Here is a 20,106-nt window from a genome sequence, read left to right as displayed (position 1 = left end):
GCGCGGGGCGGGCGCAGGCGCGGCGGCGGAAGGCGGCGGGAGCGCGGCGCGATGGCGGCCAAGCGCAAAGCCGAGGCGCTGATCCCGGCCGAGGAGAGCGACCAGCTGCTCATCCGGCCCCTGTGAGCGCCCGGGGCAGCCGCGGGCCGGGGGGAGCCGGGGGGCGCCGGGGGGCGGGCCGGGCCCGGGGCAGCCGCGGGCCGGGGGGCGCCGGGGGGCGCCGGGGGGCGGGCCGGGCCCGGGGCAGCGCCGCTGGGAGCCGCCTCTTGCCCTGGTAGAGCTGCTGCTGCCGGCTGAGGGTGTTCGTGGTAGCGTTCGCACAAGCGTTGTTTTTGGGCCAGCTTGAAGGGGCTACTCCAGGCTTATTCGGCCCGATTTGTTATTTAGGTGAACTTCAGTTATACGTGTCAATAGTTTGAGACTCGGGTGCTCAGTAAAAAACAAAAGATGCCAAAATAATTTCCTCAAAAGGGTTGTTTTTATTTCTGCTGCGTTACGTAGGGCCTCGCTGCCTTTGGGATAAGTACAGCTGTTCAGGTACTCTGGGTAAATGAGCTTTAAAGGGCCGTGCAGTTGTTACTTCTATGCAGAGAAATAACCCCAGTAAAGGCATCCAGTGTAGTTACATCTGCGTGGTGTGGGTTGTTTCAGTCCTCATGACTTTGCTGTCCCTTTGCAGAGGTGCTGGCCAAGAAGTAGGAAGGTCGTGCATCATTCTGGAGTTTAAAGGAAGAAAAATAATGGTAATTATTGCATGGATATGTTTGTATGCCCTCTCTGTGCTACATCAGATCACCAATGTGGTCTGAAATGTTGCAGGTTAAATTCAGCCTCTGCACTGAAGTCAGACACAGTGCTAGAAAAGGCACATTTTGTAGCCTTCTGGAGCATGTATGATATGAGGCATCACAGAGCCTGTGCTGCAAAATAAAACCATATCCCCGTAGAGAATGTATGTGCTTCGCTTGAAATCCAGTGTTAAAAGTAATGTTTAATGAAGAAAAAACTTTTTTGTTTGATGCTAGAAGTTACCAGTCACTAATAACTATGTCATAGACCAGTCTGGAAGAGGGTTTTTTATACTTTCTGCAAGAAGCTTTAACTTTCTTTCATTTTTCAGCTTGATTGTGGAATCCATCCTGGGCTGGAAGGAATGGATGCTCTTCCTTACATTGATTTGATAGATCCAGCTGAGATTGATCTTCTCCTCATTAGCCAGTAAGTGGCACCTAAAAGCACAAATACCTTGAGGTCATGGTCTGAGCTGTGTTCACTTGTAGGTTATTAAGGCAGGCTGAAAAATAGGTGTTATTTGGATGGTAGGGAAAAATTCTAGTTTCCAGGTTTTTAAAAAAAAGTTTGAAGGACCTCCAATTAGAATTAAGGACTGAATATTGAGGATGTTCATTCACTTTTGACATTACAGCTCTTTTCTGAGGTCACTCTGATGTCTGACTGTTTTACAGCCTGGTCTGCTTTAACACCATTGTGATAGCTCGTGGAGTGAGTTTTCTACACGAAGACTGCAGAAGAATATTGGTTGTGTTTTTTGCTCTATTGGCTTTGAATTGGAAAGGTTCTTGGAGACTTACACAAGCTTTGAATGCGTTTTATGTATTGCTTAGTGGCTGAGAGATAAGGAGAGCAATTTCTATCTAAATGATGTAAACAGTAATAAAAAGCTCTCCATAAAATCCTGAGCTTTTTTGGTATGTGTTTGTTCTACATGTATTTCAAAAGTAGTTTCTTAAGATGGGTCGAACTAGAGTGTGAGCAAAAAATTTAATTTTCAGAGATCATGTTTTATTCTGTAGTGTGCAACATGCAAAATTAGGATTGTGTTTTTAGGTTTCATGTATCTTTGTTTAGTGTCCCTGGCTCCTGTTCCTTTTCTCACTCTAAATTTTTATGGAAATTACAAAAATAAGGTCATTTTAATACTATACATGTAACACCTTGGCAATTAATGGAGATTTTCCTGTATTAGTTTTACCTTTTCTTGGTCATGTTTCTAGTCACCAGTCTGCAGAACATAGACCAGCACAGTTAACAGCAAGGTTGAAAATTCTGTTTCTGGATTTTCATGACACCATGTTAGTCCAGTAATGTAGTGAATCATGGATATTATATATTAGTGTTGTGTAATATGAATGTATTAATTGGTTTTGTGTGTCTGTTTTAAGCTTCCATTTAGATCACTGTGGGGCTTTGCCATGGTTTTTACAGAAAACAAGTTTTAAGGGAAGGACATTTATGACTCATGCCACAAAAGCTATTTACAGATGGCTTCTTTCAGACTATGTTAAAGTCAGGTAAGCTAACTTGTGGGCTGTCTCTTCCTGAATTATTTCACCTATTATTTCCCTTCCCAACGGGAAACTTGAAGTGAAGCTACCAAAAATAGCTGGATGAGCCTGGATGTTGTGTTAAGTAGCAACATTACATATAACCAGATTAGAAGCAATGAATCATTTTACTACCTCATGGATAGTTTGTAGTGAAGTTTAAGCTCCTAAAGATACAATTCACCCTTCAGGACAAGAACAGATTAAATATACAAAGAGGGCTCTGTTACTTACACGTTGGAGTTTTTTTCTGTCTTATATTTTTTGTTTTCTTGTGTTTCATGCCTTGACACATTATTTCCATATGACTGCAATGGTCCTGAGTGTATCTCGACTCAGCTGTTTTGAGCTTGGATCAGAAACCTGATGAACAGTCCTCTTTTAACTTGTTTCTTCTGGGCTGGTCGGAAAAGCATGGATCCATGGGGTTTTTGAGGACTGTTACAAGCTAAGTTGCAGATCTCTGCCTAGGGCTGGGAACCTTTTGAGAAACACAGAGCGGATTCTTAACTGAAAAGACTCTTCTAGAATGGCCTTTCAAAAGAAAGATACTTTAACTGTCCTTAAGGAGCCTCATTAGAGTAGCTGGACTTGATTTCTAGCATAGGAGATGTGGAGTTATTGAATGGAAGTGGGTCAGTGGGGAATACCCAGGAAGAGTTTTTCCAGCAGTTCAGATGAGCTGATATTTAGCCGTTTCACTTGTATCCAGTAACATCTCAGCGGATGACATGCTGTACACAGAAACAGACCTCGAAGAAAGCATGGACAAGATTGAGACCATCAATTTCCATGAAGTGAAAGAGGTGGCAGGAATCAAATTCTGGTGCTACCATGCAGGCCACGTTCTGGGAGCAGCCATGTTTATGATTGAAATAGCTGGTGTGAAGGTATTTTCTCTTTCTTAAAAGTTGAAATCAAGCCTGAGTACTAATGTAGTCATTAATTATTATTGTCTCTTATGCCCCACCACTGTGACTGGAGCTGTCCAATAGACTTGGACTCAGGTCAGGGTGAGAGGCCTTGGCTTAGGACATGTATTTTCTCATTGATTAGAACGGTAAGTGACACGGATCAGGTAAGATGTTTGCATTGTAAGGAGTCTGAGACATGGTGCAGACTTGGAACCACTAAGCATGTAGTTTCCCTTGCTGGGCTGATCAGAGGCAGGTGGCAGCTGAGGGAGTTGTGTGGAAGCTACATTTTTGTAAAATCTGTGAACAGATACTTGTTTCTGTAATTCTCATTTACGGCTCTGCCTGTCTCAATTTGTTAAATGGCATTTGTCAATGTATGTGAGTTACATTTTTCTTATAACACTCCTATGCTAAAGTACCTAAAGAAATAAGATTATTATTAATTTTAGACACAGAGGGATTAAGTAAATCATATAATCACGGGCAGAACTGTGCCAAAAGCAGATACTTGGAACACATCTCATGAACTGGAGTTCAGCAGGATAATCACTGTCCAAGGAAAGTTTTACACAGCCCTGAAGAGGGAAGAGAGAAGGTGGTTCTGAGGCTTGCTGCCCAGTAGAAGTTTGTTCATGATTTATAAAGATTGAGAATTATATGAGTTTTAACTTTTAAAAAATCCTAGAAATAGAACTGAGTTTACAATGATCACAATAAAATTTAGATCTCTTAGTGTTTCTTTTTTGGTTTTTTTCTGATTGAGGCATGATGAAGAAAATTTTCCTCTTGCTATGCATGACTCAGATTGGGTTTTAATATCACTATTTTCATTAATTCCCTGATAGTAGGTTACCTGGCAGACCAGGTGTCTGCTGTCACTGACTGTATGTTATATATTATTGACATTTTCATCAATGGAATTATTGTTAAATCAAAAAATGTCAGTTTTGAAACCATCAGTTTGGGCGCAGAGAGTTGCATTCCACCCTGCAGTTAAGAATCCATTAAAAATAAATAACAGTTAAAAATTACTTCTTGGTGTATTGGGGAACATGATTATTCCATTTGGAAAATCAATTAGATTACAGGATTTTTTTTTTCGTATCAGAAAATATTAGAATAATTTCTAATAAATAATTTTATTGGATTATATTTTCATTCTGCTATGTAAAATGCAGTTTGGTCTTTGATTTACTTCCTCATAGGAGTTGCTGTATTTTATGTTATGTCTATTTTTACTTCTTTGTGGTCAGTGCAAGTATGCAGAAAGCTGAAAATGGCACTTTGATATCTGAAATGAAAAATAAGAGCTTAATAATTGTTTACCTGTTTTTTTTTTGAATGATGTTACTGCTTGAAAAACCTTTACTATTGAAATCTAAATGCTTGTAGTACTGTTGACCTAAAATTGTAAGCGCTGCTCACGTAAGAAGAGTCTTATTTAAAGTACAGCTGACCTTTTTATCAAAAATTCATTAGAACCATCTTTGCACAGCCTTTTGAAGGCTGCTGACTGGTAGAACCTGTAACCAGAGCACTTGCTTCTCTTTGTCTCCAACAGCTGTTATATACAGGTGATTTCTCAAGGCAGGAAGATAGACACCTGATGGCAGCTGAGATTCCCAATATTAAACCTGACATTCTTATAATTGTAAGTTTTGCAAAATTATTTCTTTCTGTTAGTGATTAATTATGGATTAGGGGTAGGCCTTGACTAAAGCCAAAACGGAATGACAAAGACGGTGGAGATTTAGTGGTAGTGATTTGTGTTAAATATCCAAAATACTTGGGTGTTCAGAACTCATACATTGCTTCCCATTGTATTGAAAAGTCTAATTATAATTTCATAATTCTTCTGATGAAGCTCCTTAAGGCTCTAGACAGACCTTTCTTAGATGGGAGATTTGTTAGATTTCAGCTTGTGTTACACCAACCCAAATTTAACCAGATGCCTCTTTTAGTAGATCCTAACCTACTTCCAGATATGTTAAGAATTTGTCCTCAGTGGAGGAGCACTGAGTGTTATTCTGTATTTTTGTTTTGTTTTCTGAGTGAAATTCTTTTATTCTGAATCCATGTTTGGAAAACAGAAGCTCAAGGGAAACTTTATAAGTAACAGTTTTAGCTGGAAGCAACACTGAGAACTTGTAAAATTATTTCATGTACTGTGTCCCTGCTAGCTGTTTTCTGTAACTGATAATCTAATTTTAAGTGACATCAAAATCTTGTGTTTTGTGTAATTCCTGTATTTGAAGTCTGGGGTTAAACCATGGCACATGTACCACTATGGGCCCTGTCAGTGTGATCATCAAAGCTCTGACAGCATTTCCAGTTAGGAAAATAAGTGTATTAAATTTGAAACCTCTTAAAAGAAGCATTGAAATTAATAGCTCTAACTTCTTTTGTGCCAACAGGATCTGTCTGTCTCAATTGCTTGGAGGGATTTGGGAGCAGGGAAGTTTTGGTTTTTTGCCTTGGTGGTGTGGTTTTGGAAACCTGGGGGAACTTTTCCCACTCTTTGACCTCTCTCCTTTCTCTCTCCAACATGTTAACACCAGTATGTTTATCTGCTTTTTTTTTTTTGTTGGGTTCAGAGAAGATCAGGAATTACTCTCTGTGTCAGTGCTCTGTCTCTCCATCTGCAGGAATCCACATATGGCACTCACATTCATGAGAAGAGGGAGGAGCGGGAGGCCAGGTTCTGCAACACCGTTCACGACATCGTGAACAGAGGGGGCCGAGGTCTCATCCCTGTGTTTGCCCTGGGTCGAGCTCAAGAGCTGCTCCTAATCCTAGGTGTGTACCTTCCCAGCTGCTCTTAATGGAAAGGCACATAAAGGGATTTAGAATGTTTTCAGATATCATAATTCCTCGAACAACTCTTCAGCCATTCTGCAGCGTGTTATTTACCTGATAATTTAATATATAATGCATGTTTGTTCAAGTGCAAAAGGTCCAGTAAACCAACCAGCACTTCTGCTTTGTGAAGTAGGATGGGAGACCTAGAAAGGAGGAGTGGTAATATGTGCTTGGCTTTTGAATCTTTTTGAATCAGGATGTCAGCAATTAGGGACAATTATTACAGATAGAAAAATAACAACAACAGGAAACAACAACGACTGTTTTACTTAAACTGTACTGTTAAAAAAAGGGGTATCTTTTCTTCCAAAGTTCTGCTATTTTGCACTTTAATTTGCAAACCTGTATGAAGAACTCATTATATGTAAAGCTTAGAAGACCAGAGAAGACACTTCTAACACTTCTGAAGTCCTAATAATAATGAAAAGTAAATTAGGCTTTTGAACAGAAGTGAGTGAGAATTGCCCATGAACATAACAAGCTACTTCGCATATAGTATATAGATAGTTGTTACAAGGCACTTCAGAAAAATTAGCTTTTAAGTAAATTATTCCCAGGCCTCTTTTCTTCCTTTCAGCACATTTGTACTACTTTATGTGATTTTTTTCACTAGTCTTTCTACTCATTCAAAAGCTGGCAAGATCAAAAGAAAACTATCTCAAGCTTGAAATGCATATATCTAGGGGTGTTGAATATGAAGTGTTCTCTTAACTACTTGAATTTTTCTCACTTTTCATTTCAGTTTAGCTCAGTATTAGAAACTAGTTTGTTTTCAAAATGTCATACTAGTTTATTCAAATGTTAACAAGAAATTCAGATCTAGGCATGGGGTAGTAATTGATGTTGTAGAATTATTTACTACTTATCATTGATTGCAAGGGTTTTTTTTAATTTATAGAGAACATGAAAACTGAACATTTTCAACCTTGTGTGGCCATTAGATTGTAATTTGTTTGCCTCTCTTTGCTGTGTGTAGATAATAAAGTTTCTAAAGATAAGCTTGAAAATATATCTAGGAAAGCTAGACACACAATTGGATGCTTAATTAGGTAGAAAATGCAATTGCATCTTACATGCCTACACCGTTGAGCCTGCAGGCTTCTGTGTTTATTTTTCTTATTTCTTTAACTGTATGACAAAAATAAAATACTGTGTTATGGTGTAGACAATTATGATGATTAATTCAGTTGTGACTGGTTATCTTTCACTGGCTGTTTCCACCTTACCCCTGAGTTTATTGAAGTAGCCATGGCAGTGCTCTGAAATGTTGTGAGAAGCTTTGCCTGCAAATCAGAAATGTTAGGTAAAAGCACATTGTACTGTCATTGTAAATGCACAAATACAGCCAAAAGAGTGTACCTCTATTTTTGAACGATTATGCCTCAATTGTGCAACATAGATATCTTACAGACTAGCAGAAATGTATCCAAAAGGGAATATGGATAATTACATTTGTACAGCTGCATTCAGATCTCATCTTTGTGTTTAGGAAAGGTCATGGCTACTGTCATCAATGATAAAATAAGTTGTGGTTAATGGAGGCTCTTCCCTTGGTTTTGTTCCAGTTGGGCTTGTAAAATATAACTTTTGGTGCTAAACAGAAAGCCAGGCTTGATAATTCTCACCTTGAACTCCGTGGATTTATTTTACAGAATGTTCATACAGTGAATTCTCACAAACAAATCTGTGTGCAGATGTCCCTGGCTCTTAGATGTACAAGTAACATTTGACGGGGACATTTTAACTTTATTGTGGAGGTGTAATAAAACTTCTGTTGTCATAAGTGTACACTTACTGCAGTGTAGTATCATGTATACTTTATACCTTGTAGCTGAAGGTGGTGGTTGATTGAAATTTGACCTGCCAAAAGGATCTGAAGTTCACCTTTGTCATGTTTGTTTGCCTGTTTGTTTGTACTGCTTGTATATAGTTCTAGCTGGTGACTATTTTAGAAAAGCAGGTGAAAGCAAGGGAGGCTGTGATGGTGATTTTTTGTACTAAAAATGAAAAAGCCCACTGGTAAATCTGTTTTACAAGAATTACTAATGTTTCTGAGAAGCACACACTTTATAAATAATCCTGTGGATGGAATTTTGTGTTTCACTGTTTGGTGGCTGGGTTTTTTTGTTTTGTTCTTTTTTATTATTTTGTTTGTTTTGTGTTTTTAGATGAATACTGGCAGAATCATCCTGAACTCCATGATATCCCCATATACTATGCCTCCTCTTTGGCAAAGAAATGTATGGCAGTTTATCAGACATACGTCAATGCCATGAATGACAAAATCCGCAAGCAAATTAACATCAACAATCCTTTTGTTTTCAAGCATATTAGTAATCTGAAGGTGAGTGTGAGATTCTTACAAAAAGATGAACGTGACAGAAGAGTTCATATTTGCTGAATAGTTTGCATGTTTAATATCCTGGTATCACAGAATATTCTGAGTTAGAAGGGACACACAAGGATCATGGAGTCCAGCTCTGAAGTGAGTGGCCCCTCCAGGGATTGAATCCACAACCTTGATGTGTTTTTAGCACCATGCTCTAATCAGCTGAGCCAATCAATATCCTTAATATCCTAATAGATTGATTAGGTCCAGGTTTATATCCGAGTTATCTGCTGTCCCAGTGCTTAGAGGGCTGTTTGAGGGAAGCTTATGCCCCAACATTTTTTCCACTCTAGATCCCTGTACTTGCAGTTTATTCCTTGTGGGTATCAGTAAGATGAATTTTCCTGCAAAGGGCACTTTTTGTGAGGATGGGGTATAGTCTGTGAACACAGGGCTCTTGTACATTGTTCAAGGGTGTGCAGCTGGGCTGTCCTTTGTTGAAGTGAGACGTGATAATTGGTATTCTCACTGTGTCTTTCTAGAGTATGGATCACTTTGATGACATTGGCCCAAGTGTTGTGATGGCTTCCCCAGGTATGATGCAGAGTGGCTTATCCAGGGAGTTGTTTGAGAGCTGGTGCACAGATAAGAGAAATGGAGTCATTATTGCAGGCTACTGCGTTGAAGGAACTCTTGCTAAGGTGAGTTGCTAATGCACCACAACCTCCTAATAACAGGTAGCATCCATGTTAGGTTTTAAAAGAATTGGTCGATAGGAAGTGTCTTTATTTGATTTACTGACATTGTTGTCGGGTATGTATGAGTATGTAGTCAAAACTGGCTGCTTTTGGCTAATACTAATGAAAAGTACAGAAAATTTGCATATGGTCATTTCCAGTGATGTTATATAGAATAAGCTTTTCTAGGGGCAGTTATCTTGTCATGAGAAAGAATGATTGGGACTTTAGACCTCTTCATTGCTTAATTTTTCAAGAAGGTAGCCCTAATCCTAATTCTAGAGAAATTGATATTAAGTCTAACGCTATTTATATGTCAGAGACCGGACTGCCTTGTGCACCTTGTGCCATTGACCATCTGTAGAGAATGAAATCCTTCCAAATTCCTGCAGCTAAGGGCAGCTACAGTATAATTTTGCCTTTAGAGATAGAAATCGCACACTTGTTACTGTTTTGATACAAATGATGGGGTTTTATTTGGAAGAAGGATGAGCCACCAGATCTGCTGAGGATGCACAAGATGAAATGGTGTGTGTTGTGCATGCGTTTTTCATGTGTCAGTGTGTGTTCTGGGAAATTTGAGAGATTCTTTTCACTGCTTCACATTTAACATGGTTGCCACTATTATGTCATGGGTTTTTGAAATGTAAAGCATTAGTTACATGGCATCTATAGGAGGCTTTACTTTTTTTAATTAAAGTGCTTTTTATTTTCTAGCACATCATGTCTGAACCTGAAGAGATCACAACTATGTCAGGGCAAAAACTCCCACTGAAGATGTCTGTGGATTACATTTCTTTCTCTGCTCACACAGATTATCAACAAACTAGTGAATTTATCCGGGCCCTGAAACCTCCACATGTGGTCAGTATCCATGCTGCCCATTTCTCCAGAGTGGGATTCATCAAACCAGCTCACAGCCTTGAGTCAAGGCAGGGACTGGTGGCTAGCAGTAGCCAGCATCCCTGTGCTTTGAATAATTAAAGGTGGAGGTTTTAATAATTTTTTTTAAGTTATCTTAGCAAAGTAAAAATTACAGCTTCTTGAGTATGTGCAAGTGGGATCCCAGGGGATGACTTTCCAGACAATGGTGTAGACCATAATCTATTTCAGCAGTGTTTTGAGCAAGTAAGATGTTGTATGGGACAATGTTAAGTTGGGGATGCTGGTATTGGAATAATTCACTGGAATTGGCCCTGAAATAAATAAGAAAACATTGATTGAAGGTATGTGCAGACAGCAAAAGACAAAGGCTGCACATGGAGGGAAAAGCATGAGCAAATCATAGGATGAAGAAGGTGTGAAGGACCAGAATGTGAAAATGGGGACTAGGATTTGAAACTGGTGGTGAAACAGTGTGTAAGCACAGAAAAAAATCATCACAGAAAAGAAGAGAATTAACTTGGCAAAGAAAATTGTGAACTGTGAAGCATCCTCTTTGAATTGCATGTTTATCATATCTACACACAGACACAAAAATATAAAGCTGACTTCTGTTGAACTTAAATTAATACTTCCCTTAAATAATACAACAATATATTTGTGTGTGAAAACTTAAATGGGATCTCTGTAATGCACTCTGCTTGGTAGCATGGATTTTTCAACTAATACTCAGGGCTGTGAAATCCCACCCTTCAAATAATGCAGAGAATTCACAGGCACAGAACTGTAATTAAGCCCATGTTTCCTACACTGTGATCTCATGGAATTGCATTTTTATAAAGATGAGATAGAATATGGCAGTTTTCTTGGATAGTTTGCTTACTAAATATGTCTGTTTGGACAAATAATTTCTGCTAAAAGGAAAACTGTCTTTTTTCTAGATCTTAGTTCATGGTGAGCAGAATGAAATGGCCAGATTGAAAGCGGCATTGATACGGGAGTATGAGGATAATGATGAAGTTCATATAGAAGTTCATAATCCTAGGAATACTGAAGCTGTGACATTAAATTTCAGAGGAGAAAAACTTGCCAAGGTATGAAATCAGTGTTTTCTTATATGTAGAACAGTATTTTCTTCTGGTGTAAAAGCTGCATGTTATCTTTGTTGCCTTTCTAATTGATTTCAAATTACATGTTTTCTAGGGTCTCAAAGGATGTGAATGTTTTGTGTTTAGTTGTATTTGGATTTTGGTTCAGGGATTTTTTTGAGGGTTTTTTTGTTGTTTTGGGGTTTTTTTGGTTCTTCACTCTTACAAACTTTTCTTGTGTTTTGTCTTAGAAAGTTTCTTTTGCTTTCAGAGCTAATTTTATAGTCTGATTTTTCTGAGAGAACTCTATTTCATCTCCATAATCACTTGAAGCTGTGAATGCTTCAGATTGCCTTGTTGCACTATGTGTGTTTTTTCTCTTCAGGTGATGGGATCTTTAGCAGATAAGAAACCAGAGCAAGGACAGAGAATTTCTGGAATCCTAGTTAAAAGAAATTTTAACTATCACATCCTTTCTCCATGTGACCTCTCCAGTAAGTACAGACAGTGATGTGATCAGTGGGTAATTGAAACTTACTGTGTCATTAAAACACTTAGAATTCTGGGTTTTTTTCCTGCAGTTTTGTGTTTCATCAGCAATTAGTGAACATCTTAGTTTTATTTCTTATTTGCCATAAGTTCCAAAGTATTGTAGTGAGACAAAACACATTTAACTCGTTATTCACTCAAATTAAAACTCTTTCCTTTCTCTAACAGAAAAGAATTAAAGTTCCATTTCCCTTCTGGTTACTTAAAACCTTTTCCTCTGAAAGAATATGCATAAAACATTCCAGTGAGAACCAAAAAACACCTCAATCAATAGTCCTACCATTTTCTAAAATGTCATTCGTTTTTAGTGTAAAAAGCTCCAGAACAGAGAAAATATTTGCCTAGTCCTCCTATGCTTTTTATTTCTCAGGGAATTGATCTATTCTCAGAATAGAAGAGGAATTAAAGCTAAGGTCAGAAGAGCTTGGGGGAAAGCAGTTCTGCTGCCCTAGTTTGTCTCTAATAGGCAGGATAATAAAACAAGCTGGTTTCCTAACCGCAAATATATATTATTTATCTTATAACAGGTGTTCTACCTTCCTCTTTATAAATTGCCCTTTTCAGCCCCCTTGTCTTAAATGTATCAATACTATTATTTATCTATAATACCAAGTCTGATTATTAGAAAATAAATCCAGAGGGCTAATTTTTAACACGCACTTTTTAAAATGGTTTCAGATTACACGGACTTGGCGATGAGCACAGTGACACAGACACAAGCCATTCCCTACACGGGCCCTTTCAATCTGCTTTGTTACCAGCTGCAGAAACTCACCGGTGCGTGCTCGGGAGGACACGGCCATGAGTTACACTGGCCAGCCTTTAAAACCACTTCCAGTCTTCAGAGGTCTTCTGAGTGGAGATTTCTTTGTATTTTACAGCTTTCATTAGACAGTGCAGCTTCTGCCAGATCCAGTTCATGAGTGTGACGCAGCTTTGGGGGGGATCCTACTGCATTCATATTACAAAGTGATGAGCATATAGCAATATAGATCATGGGCTGGTTTCTGCCTCTGTCAGCCCCCAAAGTGAGTGCTCTGGCCACTCTGATGGAAACTTTATTAATTGATCTTGTACCTCTAGCCCCACATTGAATAGCTAATGCCATCCAATTAATCAAAAAAAGAGCTGTGCCCTCCTTTGGGACAGACAACCTCGTCTGTCCCAAGAGGTACGAATTGGCTTTTCCTGGATGAGAAGCCATTTAAACCTGACACTGGGATGATCCCCTGTGCCTCTCTGGCTTTCTCAAGGGTTAGGGGCAGCTCCTATCCTAGATACGCACACCTTGCAGATTCCTTTCCCAGATTTAAAGCTCAGAATTTTTTTAATTCTCTAGTGTCAGAATCTAATTCATGTCACTAGTGAAGAGAACACCTGAATTCAGTTGAGGTTCAGGTCTCATAACCCGAGTGCTAGCAGGCACACAAGTGCTTTTCATTTAAGCTCTGTGCTTATGTGAGCAATGGGTTATCCTTTAAGGGGTAAAAGCTGGTTACTTCTGGAAATGGAGCAGAATTTACTAAATTCCTCATGTGTTTTCATTTTTGTTGGTGTATTCACTCAGTATACTAAGCTAGTCAAATAAAAGAATTCAAACCAAATAAAATGGCCAATATTAACTAATAAAAAACCCCCAAACAATGCAGAACAAAGAAAATAATATTGTCAGTAAGGGAAGAGAGTATGAGATTCCATTTTGTGAGCTACTCTGAGCAGTTGTGATAACACCCAGCCCCTCTTATTCTTAAACTGACTTATTTTCTTATGTGAATAAAGTTACTCTTGCTTTCAGTATAATTTCATTATTGCTAACCATTTGTTGTCACTTCTTAGGTGATGTAGAAGAAATAGAAATCCAACAAAAACCAGCCCTGAAGGTTTTCAAAAATATTACTGTGATCCAGGAACCAGGCATGGTAGTCCTTGAGGTGGGCATTGGTGAGGGAGAAAGAAGTATTTTGTTTTCCAGTTTCTTCAAAATAATACCATAGAGATGCCATGCAGAATGCAGTGTTTTAAGGAGTTTTCTGTTATATGACAAGTAGAGCAAAGGCTAGAACAAAGTTACCCTTGAGCTGTGGTCCTGTGTGGATGTGTTTTATTTGATTTAGCCAGTGCCAGTTAGGTTTTTTTGCTGTATCTCATGAGTAGAATGGCAGATTTGGTGCCCTTTTTTTAATTTGGCAAATAGTAATTGGAAATAACATCAAATGATGTTCCTTCCTCCCCAGAAGAGTTGTAATTATTTTATTAATTATCATTTGTAATTATTTTGCAAATGTACTCAGAAACATTCAAAAGCTTGAATTTTTCATGGGAAGTTACTGGAGTACACCCAGTTAAAAGTAGTTAATAATTTGGTGTGAAATATATGACAGTCATTTGAGGATGCAATTCAGAGAAAAGCAAAAAGGAGAATGCAATTAATGTTATATTGTCTTTATGCTGCATTATTCACTCAGTCTAAATAATGATTTTTTTTTTGGTCTTCTAGTGGGTGGCAAATCCTGCTAATGATATGTATGCAGACACTGTGACAACAGTGATACTGGAAGTTCAGTCAAATCCCAAAATACAGAAAGGTATAAGTTTAGTGTATGCTTATTTGACTGAGGCATTTCTTTCTTTTTACATCAAGCTTAGAGGGAAATAATGCCTTCCAATAGATTGCAATCCCCATATTGTATTTCCTTGCCTTATGGAACTTAGGAGGGAGTAAAATTTGCTACAGAAAAACAGAATTACAGGTTGGTTCATTATTTGTGACATGTTCATTTGTTGAAACTTTCTCTTACATGGCAACTGATAACTGACTGTGGAAAACATGGCCTTATTTAAAATAAACCTTGTACAAAAAGCCTAAAGCAATTAAGTTTTGTATGGCCTAATCCAGGCCATTTTTTGATTCTATGATTCTATATGGACAGTTATTTTCACTGGATTACCCCTCTTGTCTTTTTATTATATATTTTAATAATTTTGTCTAACAGTAGTCAGTGTTCCTTAGGGATTTAGTCCCATACCTGACTCAACACATTTGTTAAAAATCCTTTCACCTGAGTTTATAAATTCCCATAACAGTTCTAACTCTGGGGGTAAAGATTTTCCAGTCACCTTGACCCAAACAAATTCAGAGTGTAATGTTCTGACCTTGGTTGTGATAATTTTCACTTTATAGTCCTTCTGGCCATGTCCTCATGTTCTACTCTATGAGACTAACCAAAAATAGAAATTTTATTTTTGAATGATACTTTGACCTCCTCTTTTTTTTTCTTCTTTTTTTATACAGATGGAAAAAAACGTTTTGCAGTGTTGCCAGATGTTTTTTATTTCTTACTGTAATATCTGTCTTACCCTGTTTTTTCATAGTCCACACTTTCTCTGTATGGTTTGGTAGTGACAGTATCTAGATTCTCCACCCTTCACCACCCTGAAATTAATTCTTTGTATTTTTATGGGCTTTTAGCATTAACTCCCATGTTGTTTTATGGTGCTGATTTTGTCTGCTAATCTCAGGTGTGGCTTCTTTTAGGATTTTTTTTGTTCTTATTTGGGGTAAAAACATTCAAAAGAACTCTTGCAGTTGGGTATTTTAGGGTATGTACACAGGATCAAAAGAGATCAAATTAAAATATCTTCAGTTATTGTTGCTTAGCTGACCATGTACCTGTGTTTACCTCATTGCCAGCATAAAATTACATCTTGCTTAGTATGTTCAGTTACTGCATCTTATTTAAGGAATGGTAAATTTTAATATATTTATTCAGGTTTTTTTATTTTTATTAAGATTTAAGCTCGGTCACTTGCAGTTGTAAAGTTTTTCAAATAATTACTCAACAACTTACTACCAATGTGTTCTGAATTCTTCAGCTGATTTAGAAGTACTGAAAACCAGTTTTTCAAACTACTTAGTTTTTTGTGTCCATCAATGGAAAAGGTAGCAGTTTTCACAACTGCCCTTTCTTACAGACTTCTGACTCTTTAACAATCAAATACTTAAATAATTATGTTCAAAAGAAAATTACTTGTTTCACACTACCTCTTAATTTTGAAACCAGGTCTAAAAAAATGCACTGTTTTTATTTCAACTTTTCTATGCTGAAATATATTCCAGGAATGTCTGTGCTTGTTACTACTGCTCACATTCAGTATAAAATAAAACTGTCCAGCTTTATTTTATTTTTTTAAATTTTATTCTCTGCATGCTCCCAGCCTCCATGATATGGTAGTTTAATGTAATAAGAGAAAATGGAGGTATTATAAACAACTGATGAAAGTAGATTATTTTCTATTAAGTAAAGGATATATGAGATGTAATGAGTGTTAAGAATAAACAGGAGAAGTAAAAAGTCAGAATGTGAATTGTGACATTTTTTACTTTAAAATATGATAAGTACAGGAATATATAATGGAAATGCATGCATTTCCTTGGCTCTCTTTTTTAAAATAAATTATTTAATAAATTGTTTGAACATACATATTGTATTTATTTTTCAGATTGTTTTTCAGGAAAATGAATTTGTGAATAGCATCTATCAATTAGCCATTTTCCCCCCCAGTAAATGTCTGTGAAAGTAAATTCTTTTTTTTCTTTTCAGCTGCAGTAAATAAGATTTCCAAAAAAATAGATATGGATGTATATAGGAAGAGAATGGAAATCATGCTTCAGTAAGTTGTTATATATTTTTCTAAAGGAAAATGAGCAATGTTAACCACGTAAATGGAACAGTCTTAGTATAAAAGGGTTTAAAGATAGTTATGTAAAAATACTTCATGCAAATTTACTTCAGTCTAATTTCTGTGAAAGCCAGGAATTAAGTAAAGAAAGAGGGACAGTAAAAAGTTCTCAGCACCATTAAAACTTTGAATACAAGGCCCAGTTCTGTCTTCCAGAAGCAGATTTTTAAGTTGTCTCCAAAAGTTATGCTACAAATGGTTTATAAAAACAACTTGGGATCACATATCTTTTAAAACTTACTCTGATGTGTTCTGTTATTTGTGTAGAAATCTTGCCTCTTTTGAAATCAAAGGAATCCTTCCCTTTGTTTATGATGAGATTATTTTGGTAAAATTTTACTGTTATTTGATACTCACTGTCATAATAAAGATTGATATTTTTAGTCACATCGGAGTGAGTTAAATAATTGTTGCTGAAAGGTGATACTCACCTGACAAAGTGACCCCAGGGTTAATAGAAAAACCTAAATTTGCTGTTTGGCCACGCCTTACAGTCCCGGGTCTTTGCTTTAGGGATATGTTTGGAGAGGACTGTGTGAGTTCCAAAGATGACTCCGTGCTGTGCATCACAGTGGATGGAAAGACTGCCAACATTTCCCTGGACACTCGGGTATGTAAAGCAAAGCACTTCTGTGTGTGCTGTGTTCAGCAGTCTCCTGTCTGGCACACAGTGCTGCCTACACTGTCGTGCTCACTTGCTAAGGAAATGTACTTGGTATCAAAACAGAGAGCATTCTTAACTAAAAAATGCTAGCAATGTTTAGGCAACAAATGCAGTACATTTGGAAAAAAACCCAGTATTTTTCAGCAGCTCAGTTGTATGAAAAAAATGAATAAATTAAGATTGTAGAAGAGAAACTGAGTTAACCCACAATTTTTTTAAGTGCTTTTAAAGCATGGCTCTGGTCTGAATAATTGAACAGTTACAGGGTAGGAATGTTGTTAATAATTTTTTTTGTCATCTTTACCTCCTTTTGGTGCTCAATTGAAAGCCTGAAATACTTTATTAATTTACTAGCTTACAGAATTGGATGTCATGCATGTTAGAAGGGTGCTGTAAGAAGCTATCACACCTAGTATTTTGAATAATTTAAAACTGTAAAGAATGGTTAAAGCCGTGTCCTTCGTGTTCTTAAGCATTTTAACATGTTGACTTTGCCATTACTAATAACATATTAAACACAGCTTATGTATTGCCTCTATTCATAGTAATACTATAATCCAAATTCATTCTACGGAGCACCTTTCACATGCTCTCCTTAAGGGGTCACAACAAATGTTTGGTGTTCTACAAACCCAGAAGAAGAGGTTAGCCCCTGCCAAAAATTTGTTACCTATTGAAACAAAACAAGTGAATGTTAATTACCTTAAGAAAATAGTGAGTTACATTGGTTAACACACAACTTGTGCCATCTCTTCTCAGTTCTTTAATAAAAAATCCTACATTTCAGTGTGTACATAGTACAGAAAAATAAAGGACTGGTGAAAGAACTCTTGAAGTAAAGCAAAAAGTAACTAGGCTGGAAAAGGATGCATACTGCTTAATCAAGAAGTCTGATTTCATTTTTATAATACATCACAATTGTTAAAAGATTTGTGTACTGACAGAAACCCCAGTGGCAGTTCAATTACAACAGGGTGTATCTTTGCAGTGCTTACTGTACAGTCTGTGTTGGCAATGGCAAGCTTGTGCCATTGTGAACCAGATTTTACAAGGCAGATCTGCCCTTCTTTACATGTGTATGTATCTTATAAAATTTTATTTGCTTTAAAATAAAAAGCTGTTTAGTGTAGATCTGACTGGCGGGACACATGGAATTTTTTTTTCCACGTTAACACAGTGCTCTCACAGTTAACATGATTTTAATAACATTTCTAGATAACATTAAATGCATTTTTGGTGTTTTAAGTGCCTTCCTCCCCCCCCCCCCCCAGACCTTTATGGTTGGAAAAATCAGAAGAGTAACAAGTTAATACTGAATTAAAGGAGGTATGGTCTCAGAGTCTAGAAAGGCCACAGGACCAAGAGCAGTATTACTACTCCAGTGCTGCCCTTTGTTTCTGAGGTAGAGCAGTCAGCAATGTACATCAAGTTTCATGTGGGCATCTTTCTCTAGGAAAATTTGTTTTAGTAAAAAATGAATTTATTTGGACTATTTTTATGTAGATGTGTGTGCAGACATCTGTGTGGTGCCTGTACCTCTAGTGACTGTGTGTGTTTTGCAGTGTTAACCTAATACAGTGGGAGTGAATTCACAGATAAAACGAAATCTCCAGGAACTGAATTTGTGTGATTTTATTTGATTTCGAATCAAATGTGATCCACAAAACTTAATGCATTCTACATAGCAATTTTGAGCATAAGACTTGAAATTAAGCTTCTTGCTCCTCAGCAGGACTTGCTTAAGTCTTCTCTGAACTCCTCTAGGTGCTGGCAAACCACTGAAAAACATACAGTGCTGCTGTTGATAATTTCCATGACTACTGCTCTGTTTCCCCTGGTGAGCATTCTTTGCGTGCTGACAGGGAGTATGAAGTGCCCGTTGTTGTAACATCCTTCTCTTTCTGTTCCCAGACAGTTGACTGCGAGCCAGGAAGCGAAGATGACGAATCCCTTCGTGAAATGGTGGAACTGGCAGCACAGAGGCTTTATGATGCCCTCAGCCCTGTATACTGACCTCTGTAGATACTTAGGATGCCTAAAAAAGTCTTTTAAATGTTCAATTTATTTGAGCTATTTTTTACAAGTAAATAGATTTTTTTCTTGAATAAGTCAAAGGTTTGAATTCTGTGAATGTGAAAGTGCGGAGTTATTTCACATAATGGATCAGCAACCTTTTAACAACTGTTTTTTGTGCATATAGATGCAATTAAATCAGGCAAAGTGTGCATATGTTCTCTTACGTGCATATACAAGAAATAATTCTTAACCTGATGCAGAATTACAAAGATGAAATGGAGTTTTGTATTTTTGAATATTAAAACCGGTTGGAGGAGAAATTGGATATATTGAGTTTGCATATATAATTTTGTTCCTGTTGAGAAAGTGATTGCCTGCATGCTTATAGCTACTTGAAGCCAAAAGGGTCTTGAACACAACTGCAACTTGCATCCATGTTTGCATGGTGGGGTTAATTGGAGCTTTAAAACTCTGCCTGCTGGCATGACATTAACTGGACTATAGGAACGCCACCGCCTGCAAGAGAAGTGGGTGCTTATGACGTGTGACAGCCTCGTCTGCCCCAAGTCGGTGACCACCCCGGCCTGGGAAAAGGGACACGGAGTATCGGACACTGCAGGACGCAGAGCAGAGTTCCAAATACAGCGTGCCTCATGCTCTGGGGTCTCTGCAGTTGTTGCCAAACGATGATCGTAGTAGTAGTAGTAGCATTGGACGATTAGCAAAATTAGCGACACTTTCCTCCCCAGATTGTGTCGTTAGCAGGCTAAACAGTATGAAGTCTTTTAAATGAGGTAATTGCATTTTCTTAAGAAGGAAGTGTGTCTTTGAAACGGATAAAGACCATGAAATTGCGTTTCTGTCGAAGTGCGTCCCGCCAGCTCGAGGGGTGTGTGAGGGGTGGGTCCCCGGCCGCGCCCTCCCCGCCCACTGAGCCTTTTAAAGAGGCGATGACAGCTTGAGAGGGGCTGGAACCTGGA

At 37.8% G+C, this 20,106-nt stretch overlaps 1 protein-coding gene across 3 annotated transcripts; it reads left to right on the top strand.

The window, feature by feature from the left end:
- Positions 1 to 3: 3 nt before the first annotated feature.
- CPSF3 (cleavage and polyadenylation specific factor 3) lies at positions 4 to 19,451 on the top strand. Of its 3 annotated transcripts, none has more exons than XM_068183485.1 (18): positions 4 to 122; positions 680 to 743; positions 1,121 to 1,218; positions 2,184 to 2,312; positions 3,058 to 3,235; positions 4,824 to 4,913; positions 5,908 to 6,058; positions 8,290 to 8,465; positions 8,993 to 9,151; positions 9,905 to 10,051; positions 11,011 to 11,163; positions 11,543 to 11,651; positions 12,385 to 12,483; positions 13,543 to 13,637; positions 14,204 to 14,291; positions 16,308 to 16,377; positions 16,960 to 17,056; positions 19,022 to 19,451. In XM_068183485.1, the coding sequence occupies exons 1-18, from the start codon at positions 52 to 54 to the stop codon at positions 19,121 to 19,123; spliced, it is 2,076 nt and encodes a 691-aa protein (XP_068039586.1). In that variant the 5' UTR covers positions 4 to 51; the 3' UTR covers positions 19,124 to 19,451. The 3 variants fall into 3 exon arrangements, with proteins under 3 accessions (XP_068039586.1, XP_068039584.1, XP_068039585.1); XM_068183483.1 differs by lacking the exon at positions 4 to 122 and adding an exon at positions 520 to 537; XM_068183484.1 differs by lacking the exons at positions 4 to 122; positions 680 to 743; positions 1,121 to 1,218 and adding an exon at positions 1,590 to 1,709.
- The last annotated feature ends 655 nt before the right edge of the window (positions 19,452 to 20,106 follow it).

The sequence above is a fragment of the Anomalospiza imberbis genome, chromosome 3, assembly GCF_031753505.1.
Source record: "Anomalospiza imberbis isolate Cuckoo-Finch-1a 21T00152 chromosome 3, ASM3175350v1, whole genome shotgun sequence".
NCBI classification, from domain to species: domain Eukaryota; kingdom Metazoa; phylum Chordata; class Aves; order Passeriformes; family Viduidae; genus Anomalospiza; species Anomalospiza imberbis.
This window is presented reverse-complemented; position numbering and strand designations above follow the sequence as displayed.